Source organism: Danio rerio, chromosome 9 (genome assembly GCF_049306965.1).
Source record: "Danio rerio strain Tuebingen ecotype United States chromosome 9, GRCz12tu, whole genome shotgun sequence".
In the NCBI taxonomy this organism is placed as follows: domain Eukaryota; kingdom Metazoa; phylum Chordata; class Actinopteri; order Cypriniformes; family Danionidae; genus Danio; species Danio rerio.
The window spans coordinates 22438200-22459165 of NC_133184.1; the positions used below are offsets into that span (position 1 = coordinate 22438200).

Consider the following 20966-nt stretch of genomic DNA (forward strand, 5'->3'; position numbering starts at 1 on the left):
TACAATTTCCGTTAAATAATGTAGGATATACATGCTGTTTATACAGATTAATGAAAGCATGTAAAGTAATGTGTTTGCTATATTTGTACATTTGTATTATTAGTTAAGTAATTTCCTTTTCTATTAAGATAAAGATTGCAATAAAGCCTAAGAGTGGGCTACAAACATGAAATAATTTACATTAAAACAGATTTTAATCCTTTAAATGTTTAACAAAATGAACAGTTAGACGATAAAAAAAACATCTCCAAATAAAAACTAATTTTTGAGCTTTATACATAGAATAAATTACTTAATGTGGCTCTAACAAATGTGTAAATCATTTCCCAGAAGAGAAAAAAATCTTTCTTTAACAATAAAAGCAGTAATCATATTTTATAGTTATTGTTGTACCTGAAGAACGTGAACTGATGACAATTATTTGTTGTCTTTGCATCTAGTTTATATCAAATAAAATTTTATATAAAATAAAAATTTGATTTTACCCGAACCTCCTAAGTGAACCGGTCAAACTAGTTCATTAAATTGAACTTGAGTTAAATTGAGCTGTCGTGAAACTGTTTGCTTCTTCAATACTTACATACCGGATACTCCCTCTGACTCACAATAAACCAATATCCTGAGTTATTTAATTAGTAGAACAGTACACTGACTCATCTATTTTGAAAAAAAGAGACCTGATGCATGCAAGCTGACTGTCTGTTCCCTCGCAGCACACTCTCTCATTGAGTATGCCATTAAATCTGACTAAGATCATTTTTAATGCGCAATATATTTCTTAAAAGCCAATTAAGCAAGCTAAAAAGTACCTTGTGTTACATTTTTTAAAATGCAATTTAAATAATATTACTTATCTTTAAAAGTGATGCGTTACTTTACTCGTTACTTTGAAAAAAGTATTATTATTACGCAATGCATGTTACTTATAACGCGTTACCCCCAACACTGGTGTACAGACCACATTTTTTGGGTGCTTAAAATGCACTGTAAAGTTCTAGAAGAAAGCAAGCTATTGTATTCTTCATATCACTCCTTGGCATTTCATAAAAGAAAGCAATAAAGGTTTTGAACAACATGATCGTGAATAAATGTTGACATTATTTAATACGGATTAAATATAGAAAGAATTACGAAAGGTCAGATTGCAAACACACCTCTTTTTTGAAGTGTAACATCTTTCATCCCCAATGGACAATTGTATTGTGGTGAAGGATTTTTGAGGATAAGACTGAGGTGTGTGTGTGTGTGTGTGTGTGAAAGAACTCAACACTGACCCGTGAGTCGTACTCCAGGACAAAAGGAGGGATGTCGATCTGTTCAGGCAGGACGCAGGTGAAGAGCTGCTGCAGGTTTTCTATGTGATGGACTTTGTCTTTAAGGCCTGATACGCTGAATGTAGTGAAGAACCATGTAGAGACCTAACGGGAGTCACAAAGAAAAAATATAGAGGGAAAATGAAATAAAACAGTAAATGTAGAAATAGCTCTTGAAACATTTGAAGTGATAGTTCACCTCGCAGAACTTATCATTTACTCATTATTTACTCTCATGTGGTTCCAAATTTTATGATTTTCTTTCCTCTGTTAAACGGTAAAGATATTTGAAGGAAGCTAAAAACCATGAGCATTGATTTCCGAAAAAAGAAAAACAAACAGTGTGGAAGTTAATGGTTATAATATTTTTCAGAAGATCTTCTTTTGTGTTCAATAAAAAAAAGTTTAGAACAAGCCAAGAGTGAGTAAATAATGACAGAAATTTTATTTTCATTTAATAATTCATTTAATACAGGTTTTACACCCTTTTTTTTTTTTAAACAAATGCACATTAGATCAATTCTGAACAACATTGTAATGTTGCATGCTGTCTTAATGCAATGTTTTAAACTGTTAAAATGTGAAACAATGGGTGAAACCATGTTCTTTTGAAAGATATATTTGTGCAGAATAAATAAGTGATAATACAACAAATTTTAACTCTTAATCACTCGTCAGCTTATTCCCTTCTTTACCAATTTATTTTTTGTTTTAAATGATTCTCATGTCCTTACAAACACTTTTCACACGTCTTTTTTTTTTTAAATCAATATATGAATTATTTTCATATCAACAATATACAGAATCATTTTAGTATACATGTAAACGTTCTTTTCTAACCACCCTCCCCCTCATTCCCACCCTCACAAGACAGAACACTTAAATGGGCATAATTGTGAGACATCTTGCTGATGTGTAAAATAAAAGGAAATAAACAAGTAAACAACGATGACAAATAAAAGATCAAGTCATTCTTTTACATCATTATTTTAAGTCAATGTAACATACAAGTTATTGATGTATTCAATGAATGTGCCCCAAATCTTGTTGATTTATTTTTTTAAAATTAAAGATTATTTGTTTTAACAGGAACATAAGAAAGTTCTCTAAGCCACACAATATGACTTGGTGGTTCTGCTGATTTCCATTGTATTGTATAGCAATGCAATTCTTTGCTGCTTTTAGAGCCATTTTAATTAAAGTTCAAAACAACAGCGTTTATTAAAAAATTAATCTTTGCAGCTATAAAATCAATCATTTACCCAACACAAGGTATTTACTTTAACTCTAAAGGAAAACAACATTTCATTCAAAGCTCTGAAGCTCCTTAATAATTTGCAGCGTTTTCTCCAATGACGCACCTTTAATGCTTGAACACGTTTCACACCTGGGACTGTTACAATGCTCTAGCATTCTCTGACTGAAATGGATGCATTATAAAATGAACAATTATGTGACGCTTAATTGCCGGGGTTCCTCTACATTTGGAGCGCACAAAGCATAATTGTCGAATAATTTTGCAAATGAAAGCAAAGCCTGGCAGAGGCAACATGCTCTCGTAAGCACTTCAATTACCTGAATAGGTTCTGTGGAACACTTTGGAACAGTAAGTGCGGGCACATCATGAATCTCAATGCGGTTTCAGAGATGCTTTTCAACATATTCAGTTACAGAGACGCAAAAACAGTCAATGCGAAACATGTGGAGCAGACCGCCATGAATCAGAACACAGGCCCTCATGAGCTCGGAAAGAAAAGCATCTAGCACTGCCTTTAATGGACTTACATCTAAGTTGATGAACTGATTACATTTACCTTGGAGCGGAACGTTGGGTGAACGAAGTAGAAAGCCCTCAGGTTTTTCTTAAACCTTGAAACACAAAGGAAAATCTGATTTTAGAAACATTATCAACACATTCAGCCAATTACTTAAAACCCAAATAGCGAATTCCTGTGGCGCACTGAGCTTTGAAAGGATTATTGCCTTAACAAAAACAATAAACCCATTAGGACAAGAGCTAAAGCAGTTTTTAAGAACTAGGAAAAGTCGGTGAATGGCGTCCAGCAGAGCAGCCGCATCCAAGCCGCTCACTGTCATCCAAAACACACAGATGGATAGAGATATGGACAGCCAGAAGTGGAGGGGTGTTCGAAAAGTGTTGAGGATGTGTCCGTCAACCTTTCCCCTTTCCCACGATGGATTCGTCCCACCCTGTCCAAGCCCATGAGCAGGGGTCATAGAGACTGATAGCATCACTGGCTAGCTCAGCTGTAAAGATGGCGGTGATCACTAACTGAAATACCACAGAGACTCGATGTTCTTGCTCAGGATCATGTCTGTAAAAGGCTTTCTTAAAGAACAATGTTGTGTAAGGATGAATAACACAATGATCATCTCCCCTGCTTCACTGATGCCTCATAATAAATGACACGAGTCAATTGGCCTGGCTCTTGATGTTATGAGTCACGCTGATCTCCACGATGTGCGGAAAGTGTGAGGGACTAAAGCTGGAGAGAGTTTCTGCTTTTTATTTCAAGACTGTGGTTTCGTCTGCCTGCATGCTGTGAGTGTCCCTCAAAAAAAGAAAAAGAGATGAATGCCTGACCTCACTATCACCTCCCAGGGTTTTGACTTTCAACAAAGACTCAAACTCTCGACTAAGCCAGGAAAAAGTCTTTTCGATTAAAGGAACATTAGTTTTGTTAGCACACAACAGCATTGAGGACTCCGTGGTGATATCTTCATGCAGGTGTTTGTAGGCCTCTGCGGTGGCATGCTTGCTGATTTTGAACTGGTTAGAGGAGAGGAGAACATCGAGACCTTAGGTTTACAAGGTGTCAAAACCATTGCAATTTCTATGTGTTCTAGCCTTGATAACCAAAACCCCACATCAGAATTTCCCAAAGTGCTGCTTGAGATGAAAGTAAAATTATTTCACTTCGCTAGGAGCCAATGGCCACAGATCTTTTGTTCTTGATTCAACACAAGAGATCACACTGTTTTGACTGTATTTGCATGATCAACTATTCCCATGACCTATTTGGGTGATTAGCCATGAAACTGCAAAGCAAATGTTTTATTTTAAATACATTTAAATTGCTTTTATCACTAAAGTGAATTTTGGATCAATTCTCTGTCCACACAACATGCTCCTCAGCAAAGGTTGGTTTCACATTTTTATTATTTCTGCTGCTGAAAAGTTTGGTCATTGTGGGATTTCAGCCTAAATGTTTTTTCAAATATCGAGACACTATGCAAAGATAAACAAAACCTTATACATTTCAGAGCTGAACAGGTGAGCAAAAGCAGCTACAGTGTTGATATTTTTGTCCATTAAGATTCTCTGCAAAAGACTGATTTTACGTGACTGCCATTTTAATAGCATAAGTGAGGCTGTGGTGGAAAGAAAGACGGAAGTATCGCCTGGAGTCACACAGGAACGGCGTCCACGATGGCGTATTGTGTACCTGGCTGTATTTCTCATCAGCGAAAGGAAAGGGACACAAATTTATTATTTCACTGTTTTCCGAGTGACCTAAGGGTCCGTTCGGAATAGATAGTGGGGAAAAAGGGATATCGGACCTCATTTTCATTTAAGGTAAAGGAAATGGCACTAGATAGCTAATGTTTTCTTTCCCAAACACACGTTTCAGATGCCATTTATCAACTCAAGTTAATTAACTGATTCTTTTACTAAATCAAACTTGTCACAATACTGAATTTTGGCACCAATTGGTATTGAAAAAAATTAATTCATGATTGTGCTAACAATTGAGTGTGTTCTTAAACACAGCTGATTTACTATAGTATTCACCAGTTCTCAACAAAAATGACTGTGATTGACCGTGAAGGTCATCAGTTCACCAGACTTCATCAAGTGCATACGAGCGATCCGCTGATGGATGATCTTCACGGCTTTAAAATGCTCCAGTGTCTATGCATTTATGTTTGCACTCAGTGAAAAGCGGTGAACTGGTGACCTTCGTGGCCAATCACAGTCATTTTTGTTGAGAACGTGCTCAACAGCGCTTAAATGGCAGTAGGACATTTTTTTTGGGAATAATTTAGGAAATGGTAGAATTTAAAACATCACTACCGATTGGTACCGAAATTCCAGTATCTATTACAGACAACACAGGGGTGTGCTCCAAACATTTAAAACAGGACTGCATTGTTTTATCGCTCACTGGGTTACATAGGCTGAAGCAGGGAAGCGTCTCCACAGTGTTTACCTGGTGCCAAGAACTGTTGCCTAGGAGGACACTTAAGCGTATTACTCTTGAAGAGATTATGATTTTGTTTGATGCCTAATATGCTTTTAATTGTTTAAATTAAACTCAACTGAATGATATTAAAGGGATGTGTACACCACATCTTTGAAATCGTAGCAACAGCTGGAGGTTTGTAGTCGACGGCATGTTTTTGCAATGATGAGTGCTGGTCCTCTATATCCAGGTTTCTTCCCACTGCAGCCTTGCTTTAATTTTTAAATTGGCAGCCACATGAAATAAGCATATATCCTATCCTCTCATGAATTTGTCCGCCTAGGATGACCAATGTTTTTTTGGGGACTTCAAGTAAGATTTAATATTTTAGAAATCACAGATTTGGAAAGACCAACTTCTCTTGCTCCTGGTAAGTCTGAAAGACTCATCAATTTGGCCTTCATCTGGTCAACCTGCTGTTGGGTTTCAGTTACTTCCGAGTGGCTCACCAACTTGCAAATTGGTGAAAACTGACAATTTGGGCGGCCAGTAACACGGTTACAAAAACGTTTGTCAGATAACGAAGAAATCTACCACTACTTTAAAAAAAGGAAGTACTCGCTCTAAACCTAATTGGCATTCCTTTTCAAATACCTTGTTTAAAGGGATAGTTCATAAACAATGAAAATTCTGTCATCCGTTATTCATCCTACTTGTCCAAAACCTGTTTGAGTTTCTTTTGTTGAACACAAAGGCAGATATTCTGAAGAACAAAAAAAGCCAACTTTCACAGTATTTTGTGTAGAAGCCAACGGTTGTTTTTACCCCCAACATTCCTCAGCATTTCTTGTTTTGTGTTCAAGAGAAGAAGAAAAAACACCTAAAAATGTAAAATAGCTTGAGTGTGATTAAATGATGAGGAACTATTCATTAAAGGGGTCATAAACTGAGAAACAAAAATTCCCTTAATATTTTGAAATAAGACATCACAGTATTATAAAAACATCTAGCAAGTTCTGGAGCTTGAAAAAGAAGCTTGTTACTCTAAAAACAGCTCTGTTACTTTTGTTACTCTGCGGAGCTTGATACTCTAAAAACAGCTTATGGACATTGAAGGCAATCCAAATGACAGGAAATAGAATGTTCTACTCCATGATGTAATAAAGTGGAAAAGCCCCACCTCCGCAGAAGATCGACGCCTACTTCTACTCCACTGCCTGTTCCGCATTGTTTACATGCAAAGCCAAATCACACAGTGGCAGTTGATTTTTGAGTCTACAGCCTGCCACACACATTCAAACAGAGCATTCTGATAAAAGGTCAAAGACAACACAAAGAAATGGACCAATTATTTCAATGTTTTTTGATGTTAATATCTTGCTAACATTATCAAAAAACAAATTAGTTCATGGTTATGGTAGTTTAAGTTTTTTCATTCGTTTATTTTCATTAATTTTCTTGTCGGCTTATTCCCTTTATTGATCCAGGGTCGCCACAGCGGAATGAACTGCCAACTCATCCAGCACATTTTTACGCAGCGGATTCCCTCCCAGCCACAACCCATCTCTGGGAGATTTCCACACACACCTACTGCGCCACTGCGTCACCTACTCAAGTTTTTTATAATGTGAAATATGCTTAAAAAAGATTTTATTTTTAAATTTACTTAAATTAGGTCTAAGCAGAGACTTAAGACATTTTGTAAAAGGTAAATTCTCCTTAAGAGACACGAAAAACAAATACAAAATACAATCAGGATCACTCATCAATAGTCAGCTGGCTGTTAAAAAAAAAATACACTGCTCGGTCACACTTTTTTTGATGGCGCATTTGTTACATTTAAATTACATTGCATCTACATGCCAATTAATTCTCATTAGATTATAAGTTGACTGTTAGGTTGGGGTTAGGGTTAGTGTAAGTTGACATGTTCATGCAAAGTTTCTTATAGTCAGTTCAATGTCTGTTGAAGGAGCAGTATCAACATATTAAGCAGACTCAAATGGAGCATCAAAATAAAGTGTTACCCACCGTTCATATAGTGATCAATTCTTTTTGTGTTTGGTGTGAAAGAACAATTCGCCTGCAATTCGCCAAATTACTCAGAGTGAAAACGCATTAGTGTGATAGAGGTAAACCAGAGGAAACATGACTCAGCCGTGATTTACATCGAACGGTGCTTTCCAAACTTGTCAAAACCCACAAAAGGATCAAACTTCTGTGAATAATCTTCATGACATTCGAAGAACAGAATGCCCAAAACAAAGACGTTTGTTACACCATGTCCTGCGCGTTTGGGTTTGAGGAGACAGACAGTGTGCTGTTCCGCACTAGAAGCTCATAAAAAACCTACAGTCACCAAACCAGCATTTATATGAAACTGTGATTAGCTTTTCCATGTCTGGGAGTTATGGTTTTAAAGAAAATCTTCACCAAGAACTGGGTCAAGTCATCTCGCAAACATTGTAAGGTCATACAGAGCAGGACATGTGGGTGGTTTGTAGTATCTCTGTAAAGGGACAGAAATAGATCTTACTTGGCGTCCACAATGTCATAGAGCTTCTTGAGAAAGTCTGTGTCCAGGTGGTTGTGTTCACCGGTGAGCGTGTGGAAATACACCATCACATACTCCTTCACTGTTATGTGGTCCATCACATGGATGAAATACAGCAAAGCCTAGCACACAAACACACCATTATTCAGGTATTTAAATAAAAATAAAAAAATACAGGCTTCTATACTTCACTTCCTGGCACGAATAAAACACAAAATAATACACATAGCATCTACAGATAAAGCAAATCATTGCAAAATAGTACTATTTGGGATGGCACTATATAATTTTTTTTCAGTTTTACAGATTTTGTTAAGCAATAATGAAAATTCCATTATCATTTACTCAGCTGCACATCTCTAAATAACTTTTTTGTTTTCCAAAGAAAGCCACACGGGTTTGTTAAGACAACACAACCTGACAAACGTCTTATCGTCGATCCCTGTTGAAAGAGCAACAAATAATAACTTGTCTTCAAGTTGATCATTTGAAAAAGTGGCAGAAGGTCAATTTTTCAGATGAATCATCTGTTGAACTGCATCCCAATCATCACAAATACTGCAGAGGACTTATTGACACCCGCATGGACCCAAGATTCTCACAGAAACTGTAAAGTTTGGTGAAGGAAAAATCATGGTTTGGGGTTACATTCAGTATGGGGGCATGAAAGAAATCTGGATGAAGAAATCTGCATGAAAGAAAAGTGGATGGCAAAAAAAAAAAATTAAAAAATGGATGGTAACATCAACAGCCTGAGGTATCAAGATGTTTGTGCTGCCTATTATAAACCACAGGAGAGGGCATATTCTTCAGCAGGATAGCGCTCCTTCTCATACGTCAGCCTCCACATCAAAGTTCCTAAAAGCAAAGAAGGTCAAGGTGCTCCAGGATTGGCCAGCCCAGTCACCAGACATGAACATTATTGATTCTGGGAGTCCTGCAAGAACGCTTTCTTTGCCATTCCAGATGACTTTATTAATAAGTTATTTGGGTCATGCAGAGATGTTTGGATGCAGTCCTGCAAGCTCATGAGAGTCATACAGATATTAATTCTTTTTTCACTGCACCATGACTTTATATGCTATACTGTACATTATTTCTGTTAAGTGACAAGACTTTTGTCTAGGCAAAGTCAAATCTTACGGTCCTAATTAAATAATTAAAAATCAAGGCATGAACATATTTTATTTTAGCAAAATAAGTGTAATCTAGAGGCCTTTGCCTTTCATATAAGCCACTTCTGATACCAAATTATCAACTAGAAGTCAAGTTATTATTTGTTGTTCCTAAAGACTTTTGTCAGGTAGTGTATACAAATAAACAATGAAAGGAATTTCAGTTTTGAATGAATTAATGCTTTAATAAATATTTTAATCAGTCACAATTTCCAAATTGTCATTAACAGTGAAACAACGAACCCCTTAAAAAGTAATAAATAAAACTGTGTTTTTTTATTAAAGAATAAACATTTCAATCAAAGTTTACATTCATACCTTGTAACAAAGATTCTATGACATAATCAGTTTTATGAAAAACCATTTAAATGATTATTTATCTAAAAAATTTAAATTTGCTGTTCATTTACTGCTCCTCAGGCCCTTCGAGATGTAATATGTTACTTTTCCTCAATAGAAAATTGAAAAAAAAAAAGGTTTTAACCATCCTCCTTGGTGATTAGTCTAAGGTCTCCAGGACTTTGATAGTAAAAAAAAAAAAAAAAAAAAAAAACATTTAAAGATTTTATAAAGCAAAATAAATCGGTCTGTGCAACTTGGAAACTAAACATTATTTATAGCATCACTACATTTAATCCATGGCTCAACAAAAAGTGTGAACAATGTTCAGTTTCTTGCATAGACTGATTGAAAAATATTTTTTTATTTTGCCTATATTCAGTTTGCTGTTATTAAATTCAATTAAACATCACAATGTGCATAATTGGTGTCAGCTAAAAAATGTCTTTAAAATTCCCACGAACCAGAAGCTGTTTTTTTCAGATTGTGACAGTTCCTAGAGAAACAGAAGATGTGCAAACAGGAGGCATAGACGTTTTTTTCTGCTGCGAGCTGAATGGATGTAGTAAAGTTCATTCAGAAAGACTGGGAAATGTGTTTTGGGAGTTATTACAACCTAACAGACACCTCCTCCTCACCATTAGTGTTTGTTGTCAAAACTGAAATGTGGAGCAGCGTGGTTAAGTATGTTAGCCATGTCTAATACCTCAAAACACGCAATCTGAGAATATAACAAAAAAAAACAGGAAGTGCTTTTTATTTAGATTTTAATTTTAGAGTACAAAAGCAAACTTTTTTTCTTAATGACATGCACAGATGAATTGTTCACTACAAAACTGGCAATGTGATCTAACAAAATCTTATGGTTAGTCTCGATTTCATGTGCACTTTAATGTTTTAATGTGAAAATAAAGTCACCTACTTGGCCTGATAAAGAGTAAATTAACAGCAAACTCTTGCTTTTGGGTGAAAAAAAAATTATTTAAATTATTTAGCTTTTTATCATATTAGGCAACACTTGTCGCTAAATCTGTTGAAACAGAGTGTATGAGTGATTTCTCTTTTACCTTCTCCATGTCAATAAGCGTCACTGGAATATTCCTGCCAACTACAACCATGACTGTCCTACCGCACAGATCGACACCTGAAAATGAGAGAGAGAGAAAAAGATACAACTATATTACGAAAGGATGATTCCTCACATTCACTCAGACCCTAATATGGGCAAAAGATCACATTCCCTCAGTGAAAGCATTCGCATGTGCAGCAAATCTGAGAATCATGTTACACGTTTCAGCCTCACCCTGTTTAATGGACTCATCTTGCAGAACTGCAAGAGTTATGCATATATATATATTGAAATGCATGTTTATGCATCATATTATGAGAAACATCTGCACATGCATGGCCAAATGGTTTTATAAAGCCCATCCTCATGTGGACAGTGAACATGTATGTGTTGAAGTGTACAGCTGGATAAAGTCTGCCCCCATTTGGTCAACAGAGTCAGTGTGATTTAGTTTTATGAAAAGTATGGTTGGGTGCTTTTTAGGAAAAAAATACAAAATTAATTTAGCAGGACTAATAGCTTCTGGCTAACTGTAATAAAATGACATGATGTTTAAACTCAGTGGGTTAGCTTTGACAGCAATTTTAAAATGAAGATAAATTCTTATCGACACAGAAACTGTTACTTTGGTGGCTATTTTTTATCCTGAAATTGAGAAACGAGAGAAATGGATTACAGAACCCCCCGATGTTGAGCTCAATGAGGCGGAACAAAGGTTTCCTGCCCAGAGAGCAAACACACAGATGGAGAGAACACAAAGTCCACATGTGCAGAAAGATATACAGAGAGAAACAGCAACACAAAGAGAACATGTGCGAGATAAAAACAGGCAAACAATTGACAGTATCATACTGCTACAGTAACTTTAACATGCATAGACTAAGAGCTGTAGAGTTAAATATTTTTTCATCACATTAATTGATATGCCAGATAATTCAATTAACTTCTGTCAAATTAAAAACGATTTGAAATATTTAAAAAAAAATTAATAAAATTAAACTCTGCATGAACATCAACATTTTTGAAAATTTGCCTTGCATTAAAAGAAACCCACTCAGAATTAATGAGGCAGTGTTGTTTTAGTACTATAGGAGTGTTTATAGTTTCAATTCATTTTTGGAAGTTTGAATACATTTTCTGTATACATTGTGATGATTTGATGACTCATTTTTGATCTTTGGTCTTTATATTATTTACATATTTTTTGTAACTAAATCTAAACTAAATGAGTTCCAAAATATTTTATATAATATATATTGTATATTTTTAAAGATCTTTATATATTTAATTTTATAGTGATTAATAGTTAATAAAATATAAATATAATACTTTTATTCTGTTTTTTTATTCAATTTGATATGTATAGCACATTTAAAAATAACCATTGTTAACCAAAGTGCTTCACAGTGTCAGAAAACGTAAAAAAATATATATATATATAAACATAGCATCGTATTGCAAATCTTAAATCGAAGTGAATGATAAAGTATACATGCATGTCTTAAGCATTGATTAAAAAAGATCAACAGTTTGATCACTTTTTATAAAAGTGGTCAAGCTGTTCCATAAATTTTGAGCGGTGACAGAAAAGGCTTAGTCACCTTTATTTTTTAACCTCATCCTCGGAACATCTAGGACAGGGGTCCCCAAAGTTTTTCCTATAACAGGCCAAAAACCAAGTTTGATTGAGGACTGTGGGCCAAACCAAATTACAATAAATTTGCCAAAGAGAATTTCCTAAGGATGCTGCTTTAAATCATATTAACTAACGTATTATCATTTTTATCATTTTAGACTGAACTTATTACATTAAAACCCATTCCATTTTTAACACAAAGGAGTTCAATGCAGAATACAATAGACAACCTGCTCCTGCCTTCACCTTGATTTGCTCACAGATGACTTGTGCATCTGTCAACTGACAGTATTTACATGTTAAAAGTCTGATTCATGTACAACATTCTATTGAATCATCTAATTTCAGTTGCCTTTTTTGTAGCTCAGTGAGAAAACAAAAAAACAAAAGGTTGCGTTTAATTCAAAATGATAATCTCTGTCAAAAGCATTTGCCCCAACCTATCATTAGGCATTGGATGATAACCGTTTTCAAGGTATATCGCGGTTTGGAAAAGTCAAGGTTTTTAAACAGTCAAAGATTTGTGCAATAGCATTCCTACGGTATGTGTACAATTTTTTGTTTAATTTTTAACATTTTTGTTTTGTTATTTAGGACAACAGTATCTCCAGCAGAAAAGATCTCTATAGATGCAGTTTTAAATTGTAAAAAAAAAAATTGTTTTTGAAACAAATTAAAACAGCAGAAGTCAATAATTCATTAAGCCTGAGATGTTTACTATTGCAAAATATTTAAATGTTTCTCAAAATAAAATACACTGTTCAAAAGAAAAAAAAGTTTTTGTTTTTTACCCAGACATTTAAAAAGAATGTATTTCAGAGCAGTAATCACAATATCAGGAAACTGTGAAATCATAATATCTTTATCCAAGGTTATCATACCGTCAGAATCTTATACTGGCCTATGTCTACCTATCATTCTCCCTTTCTTTCCGGATGGGATGGTGGGCCAAATCAAAGGTTACCATGGGAAAAAAGACAGACAGACAGACAGACAGAGAGAGAGACAGAGAGAGACAGAGAGAGACAGAGAGAGACAGAGACAGAGACAGAGACTGACCGGTCTGATATAATGCCTTCAACGCTGCTATGTCTGAGAGGTCCTCTGCACGAGCTTTGCAAAGCCAGCGGTTATAGCTGTAAAAACAAAAAAGAAACCACATCTAACCAATTTATGACAATGTAAATAATCTGATATGAAGTGGATTTCTGGGAAAAGATACAAACAAACATGCACACTTGAAGTACGCAGTTCTACAGTATAAACATGTCTGTAATCAATAATTTTGAGTATGAATGAAATCATAACATAAAAATTTTCTTAGCAAATATACGGCTAAATATGGCTGACAGCTGTTAGGATGCTGCTAAGTTTCCAGTGTCTTAAATATTTGTTATGATAACCAAAGTTTTAAAATGGGTGGTAGTAAAGTAAAACTGCTGTTACTTATTAAAAAAACAGTTGTGATAGTCTCCTCTTCCAATTTGTGTCATATATCGGAGTGAATCTGCTTCTTAAGCTAGAAAATATGTAGGCCAGACCTTGGATTTGTCTAACAGTAATTGATTGTATGGTTGAATGGTTGTGGTTTGCTATTGGCAGACCTCATCATGAGTGACAGATTGTCTCATCTTTTCACCCATGAACGCCATCAGAGAAGAGATGTCATTGAGAGTTGAAGGAAAATGTTTTGGTTAAAGCTTCTATGGGCGCATGAATTTATAATAAAAAGTAATGATGTGCAACTGATGAATTATTTATAATAACTCTATGATTCCAAGTAAATCCAAAATATGATGGGATGAAGGCTCTGTAGGTTTCTTAGGAATTCTGACCAATATTCTATCATAGGAGTAAATTCATTAAATAATTATTTACATTACAGTATAGTAATGCATAATTTTTTAGATAATGTAGTAGGGTAAAAACGAAATACCGCCTTTTCTTTAATTGTAATGTTCACATATCTTATTTTAATTTTATTTGACAAATACAAAGTAAAATACACAATTCTACTCATAAAATAAATACAAGTCTGATATAAGTGCAAAAAAGAGGGGTTTCATTTTAATATTTGCCACATTACACCACCCAAAACGTAATGTAGAAAGATGATATCAATTTACAATGACTGTACAGCAGAGTCAACAACTACAATACTCTGGAAGAACCTACCAAAGTAAATATTTGCAGGTGGTTTCATTTAAAAAATGTTGTAGGTGTAAAAGGCAACAGTATGATATAACCCTACAGGCAAAATACACATTTAACAGACATCTAATAGACGTCTAAACATAGACGTCTTGGCTAAAACCAGGCTAAAATCAGAGAACATTTAATAGATGTCTATTAGAACAGCCCAAAACTAGACTAGTCATTAAAAACACAGATTAGACAGAATTCAAGTGTGCATTCATTCATTTCTGTATGTTTAATGGCTAGTTTAATTATGGGCTATTCTAAGTCTATGCCTATTAGAGCTTCACTGACAGCCCGAGTTTGGCTTTGTTTTAGCCAAGACGTCTATGATAAGATGTCTACTAGACTTCTTTTAAAGAAATGCTTGCTGGGAACTAAGCATCTTACTTTCTTTGGTGTTGTTTCTGCTGGGCTACTTCAGACATCTGCCCCTGAAGGATGAGTTTCCGTTGCTTATCCACATCTCCTTCCATACGAGCAAAGGCATGACTTCCGACCAGTCCCAGATCCGAGTCTAGTGAATCATCCTCTGGGTCATCTGCAGAATATTGGCTCAAGATTAATATTACATGCTTATTAGCATGCATTAGTGCACTACATTAAGAGTTCTGGATATTACAAGAAAAACAAATCCAACATGTCATAAAAGTTCACTGAAGCACAAATTCTTTGGCCATGATGAACGTCAAGATATACTCTCACACATTTGGAATGAACATTACCAGGTTCAGCGAGCGCTACAATATGGTACAAATGTGGTCCACTCCACCAGACGTGACCTCCCACCCTCAACCAGAGCTGGGAACGCCAGTGGTGTGTGTGATGTACGGCCAGGCAAAGCGCACAAATAATCCTCATCTGTTAATCTTGTTTACATGCATATGCCAGATCTCGATTACGGGCCAACCTTCGCCATATCCAAACAGACATGAAAAGAAAGTCCAGTCTTAACAGCAAACACAACTTTTCTCATTTCCTCAGCTCAACTACATGGTCACAGGTCAGTCTGTGAAATATGTAGCCTGAAATGAAAGAAACACTAACAGGTAAATAGGAGGATGATAGCTGCTAGCAAACCTAGGCTGAGACATCGAGATTCAATTAAATGCAGATGCATCCTGAAAGATATCAGTCCAAAAAACATTACAGCATGTTGAAGCAAAGAATAAGATTTTGTTTTTTGCAATGCAACATAACATATGGTCATTTTATGATAGGCCTTTTATGAATGGACATTATCAATGGTTGCTCTGTCTAATAAGGCTTTTAGCTGTTTGGATTTTGAGAATTGGAATTTATCACATCATGACATTCAATTTTATGAAAGGCTGTTTATGTAATAATCCCAACTTGTAAAGAATAAAAAGAATTAAATCCAAATATATTTATAGAATAGAAAATGAATGACAGAACAATAAAAGGTACAATGTAAATAAACTTAATAAACTTCATTTAGTGTAAAATGCAGCTGCCATAGTTACCAGGTCTAGAAAATATGATCATATCACTCCAATTTTATCTTCCTTATACTGGCTGCTTGTTATGTTCAATATTGATTCTAAAATATCGCTCCTTACCTATAAAGCTTTAAATAATCTAGCTTCTGTTTATCTAACCAACCTTATGACGCGCAACAATCCAATCCGTTCTTTAAGATCTCAACACACAGGGCTTCAGTTAGTACTCAGAATAGCAAAGTCTACTAAAGGAGGTCGAGCCTTCTCATTTATGGCTCCTAAATTCATACATACAATGCATCGTATAACAGTATGATGCATGAGTGTGCTCCTTGCAGGTGAGTGGCCTTGACAATCACCTGTAAGACACAGTTCTCTTGTCGTAATGCACCAGATATTTTATTAAAAATTTTTCATATAACTGCTATTTTTTATGTGTAGAACTTAATTTTGCATTGATATTTAATATTTATTTTCTTTGTTCTCTACCTGGGGATACTCATTTTGAGGCCTCTAGAGGTTGTGTAGCACCATTGCTCAAAGATCTGTGAAGAGATGATGCCAACCATAGAGGACTTCTAGAGGCATCCATAATCCTGGACCAGGCCGTATCCTGAGCAGATGCTGTGGCGGTCATGGAGAAGTGGAGAGCATGAGACTGATTCCTGAAAGACTCCAGTGACAATTGAGTCTCCGAATTGATCTCATGGGCAAGCCTGAACACCCGACGGTGACCTTCTCACACCTGTAGCTTCTCAATGATAGACATCCAGCATTCTCCAGCCAACAGTGCTCAGACTGCAGCTCTTCACAAGAAGTTTGGCCAGAGGACAAATGGTCTAGCCCAACTGAGGCTGGTTTCTTTCAAGGTTATTTCCTTAACTTTCGACAATTGGTGAAGTTTGTTCCTCAGCACTGGCTTGCTTGGTTTAAGAGCATCGATGCATTTGCTCTTCAGTGTTTAGACTTTCAACAGTGAAAATTAAAACACACTGAAATGAACTAAACTGAACTTCAACTCTGAAAACTTCACTAACAGTTTCAATTTACTAGAATTTCAATGGTGAGCTGCTTTTTAATCTACATTGTAAAAGCGGTATACAAATAAAGATGAACTGAAATGAAAATACCTTAATTTGGCCAGATTTTTTTTTAAGTATAATGTAAATGGCATAGAAAAAAAACAATAAACTGAAAAGTATCAAAACAGTACCGTTTAAATCCCTAATTTTCATATGTAAAATACACAACAGAACATATAAGATTTAAGAGAAATAAGAATGAATAACACAAAATATACAGGCAGAAAGAAATAAGAGGAACTGAAGAAAAAAGCCTGAAGGGTAAATCAGGAGAAAGTAGATTAGGCAAGTGTGTGGTTTGAGGCATGCTTTGAAACCACTACATTATAGACTAATCCACAAGAGCTGGCTGTATTAGTGAAGGCCTAGTCACCTGCTGTCTTTAATATTACTTTAAGAATAACAAGCAGACCTGCATCACATGATGAAAGGCCATGTACGAAGACAAGAGTTCGAAAAGATCAGTCAGATCAGTGACCGGGTGCAGCACTGCCGGTTTACAAACATTGAAAGAGTGCCCTTTAATGTCTTTCAGAAAGACTACATAAGAACAAACACTGCTGATCCTCATAAAAACCTGGATTATGAATCTAGCTAAACCAAAGATGGAACAAGGAACAATTCAATAAATCATAAAAAAGAGAAGTAGAATACTAAACTTTTAGACCTGCAGATTGTCTACTTCAGAGAGGACTCAACACCGAACCCTGCAGGACTACATTATTAATATTAGAAGTAAAGAGCTTACACTTTAGGTGAGAGCTCTGATCCAACTGAAACTTTATATTGTGACCATGACCTGAAATTCATTGTCCTTTTATTTCATTTGATGTACACCAAATGCAGCCATTGTTGCTTATGCCACAAGAGTTAGACACTTATGTTGAACATGACAAACATGTTATAGCCATTTTATCCTGCAAGTCGAAGTCAGAATGGCCACTTAAAATGCAGTACGAGAACAAGGTATCAGTTTATTGTCCGAGTTTGTATCAACATTGCACAACATACAATAAGACAGAATAATGATTGATTATAATGCGTTTTACTAGTTGTAGACCTCAGCGTTAAAGACAGTATTATAGTTACCAAAAATGTTTGATGGGAGAAATTAGATTCACATAGGATCACGTAGGAAATATATACAGGTCACAAGTCTAAAACACCATTTAAGTAGTGTAATTTTTCATTCAATACTTATTTGACATTCATCAGTCATTGTACATAGTTTTGACTGCCAATCAGATTACATATATTAAATGCAAACGCTACGAATATACTGTTCTATTTGTTAAAGAAACCTAACCAGCCTGAAACCGCAGGCCTGGCTCAACCAGTAATGTTGGAATTAACCCTTGTGTTTGGTTCAAATTTAGTACCCTTTCATTATGTTCGTGGCTGTTTTTGCCCTATAGACTTCCATTATAATGACATGCAAATGACACTGCAAATCCATGACAGTACATGATTATGCATTCTTGATTGTTGGTGGTTTTACCTGTTGGAAAGAGGTCACATGTGTAATTTGTACTGTTGATTATCCGTTGGCAGCATTAACCCCTTAGACAGGCCTGTGCAAAAAAATGTGGAGTTCTGTGGAGTAAAACATATTATAGTGTGTGTGTGTGTACAACTGCTCGTTAACGTAAATTTATAATCAGTCAATCACATGGCAGCAACTCAATGCATTTAGGCATGTAGACATGGTCAAGAGGAACTGCTGCAGTTAAAACCGCACATCAGAATGTGGAACAATAGAGACTTTCAACGTGACATGGTTGATGGAGCCAGACAAGCTGGTCTCAGTATTTCAGAAACTGCTGATCTACTGAGATTTTCACACACAACTATCCCTAGGGTTTACAGAGAATGGTCTGAAAATGAAAAAAATCTCCAGTGAGAGCAGTTCAGTGGGTGCAAATGCCTTGTTTATGCCAGAGCTCAGAGGAGCCAGACTGGTTCTAGCTGATAGGAAGGCGACAGTAACTCAAATAACCATTCATTACAACCGAGGTATATAGAAGAGCATCTCTGAACACACAACACGTCCAACCTTGAAGCAGATGGGCTACAGGAGCAGAAGACCACACCGGGTGCCACTCCTGTCAGCTAAGAACAGGAAAATAAAGCTACATTTGGCACAGGTTCACTAAAATTGGACTATAGAAGATTGGAAAGACGTTGCCTGGTCTGATGAGTCTCGACTACTGCTGTCACATTCGAATGGTAGGGTCAGAATTTCGAATCAACAACATGAAAGCATGAATCCAACTTGAATTGTATCAATGGTTCTGGCTGCTGGTGGTGTAAGGTGTGTGGGGATATTTTCTAGGCACACTTTGGACCCATTAGTACCAATTGAGCATTGTATCAACGCCACAGCCTACCTTGGTATTGTTGCTGACCATGTCCATCCCTTTATGACCACAGTGTACACTGATGGCTACTTCCAGCAGGATAATGCACCATGTCATAAAGTGCGAATCATGTCAGACTGGTTTCTTGAACATGACAATGAGTCTCCACAGTCACCAGATCTCAATCCAATATAGCACCTTTGGGATGTGGTGGAACGGGAGATTTGCATCATGGATGTGCAGCCGACAAATCTGCAGCAACTGCGTGTTGCTATCATGTCAATATGGACCAAAATCTCTGAGGAATATTTCCAGTACATTGCAGAATATATGCTATGAAGGATTAAGGCAGTTCTGAAGGCAAAATGTGGTCAAACCCAATACTAGTAAGGTGTACCTAATAAAATGGCCAGTAATGGCGGTTTGAAACCGATGTCCATTTGTTATCAGTTTTTCATCTATTCTCTTTAACAACACAAATGATAAAGAAAATGAACGCTTAACATTTGTGTTGTGCCACTTCAGTAAATATGGAGAGGCTAATTTAGTTAAGCGATCACATTAGTTCCGATTATGCAGTAGCTTGTTGTCACTCTCAATCGCTCAAGCAAACATCCAGAAGCAAAACTAATAAAGCTCAATACTGAGTGACCTTAACTTGGGTTGGAAATAGCTGATTTAATAGATCAGTTGGTAAAAGACCTTGGGCTCCCTTTCCATGACCTGGATTAAAGCATTGAAAGAAAGGCAGGAAAGTGCAGTGTTTATTTACATGGGACCTGACTTATGTGGCTTGTTTAACTTGGATCAACAGCTCTACTGAGACTTGATCACCTTAACACAGCTGGCGCACAGTCCACGAGATCTAGGCTTGACATAAAGGCAAGCCAACAAATATACAAGTTTAATCTCCCACTAACAAATAAATATACACATGTGCTCGGAGTGCTATGGCAAGCAAGCAAGCCAAATGGACACTCACTCTCATATAAGCATGTAAAGATCGGTGCCTACACACACATATATGTTGGTTTTGGTGGTTTATGAGGACTCTCAAACGTATAATGTATTTATTATGTAAATAATAATGATAATTATTATTATTATTATATGGCCTTACCAAACCAGTGGCAGGTAACATTACACTACAGAATGTTTCTGAGAAATAAATTTGTTACAGATGAATGCGGCCAAACATTTACTCGCATCCTTATGTTGATAAGACACCATAGCAACATCACAAAGATTAAGTAATTGCGTAAATTTCAGTGTAGTGATTGGCCAGTAGTACACAATGATGTCTTTGAGTTTTCAGCATGTCTGTGCATTAATTCATGAGAAATTCAAGTTGGTTCAAACCAATCAGCGCCCTCTATTGTGAATGAGATGCAACTTCATTAATGTGCATGAGATAGCTTCTTCTCTTTTTAGCGGTGTTCAGAGACGCACCTACCAAGTTGTGTTGCCAAACACAATTAAACCCAATAGAAGAAAAAGAATTGTTCAGAAACATGGGTGTTCTTTCCATTTCCAAGCGATTTGAGCACATTGAGCCCCATTTACCCTGATGCGTTTGTTTT

General features: G+C 36.0%; 1 protein-coding gene and 1 long non-coding RNA gene across 3 annotated transcripts in view; both read right to left on the reverse strand.

Moving 5' to 3' along the window:
* The window catches only part of LOC141376109 (uncharacterized), a 607180-nt gene that overhangs the window by 290876 nt on the left and 295338 nt on the right, over positions 1–20966 (reverse strand). The gene's annotated exons all lie outside the window — the stretch shown is intronic.
* The window catches only part of gdap2 (ganglioside induced differentiation associated protein 2), a 47138-nt gene that overhangs the window by 16672 nt on the left and 9500 nt on the right, over positions 1–20966 (reverse strand). Inside the window, 6 exon segments of one of the 2 annotated variants that reach the window (NM_001004563.1) lie at positions 1275–1418; positions 3128–3182; positions 8055–8194; positions 10654–10730; positions 13351–13427; positions 14878–15028. In NM_001004563.1, the coding sequence (NP_001004563.1) occupies positions 1275–1418; positions 3128–3182; positions 8055–8194; positions 10654–10730; positions 13351–13427; positions 14878–15028 (644 nt within the window). 2 annotated transcript variants of the gene reach the window in all.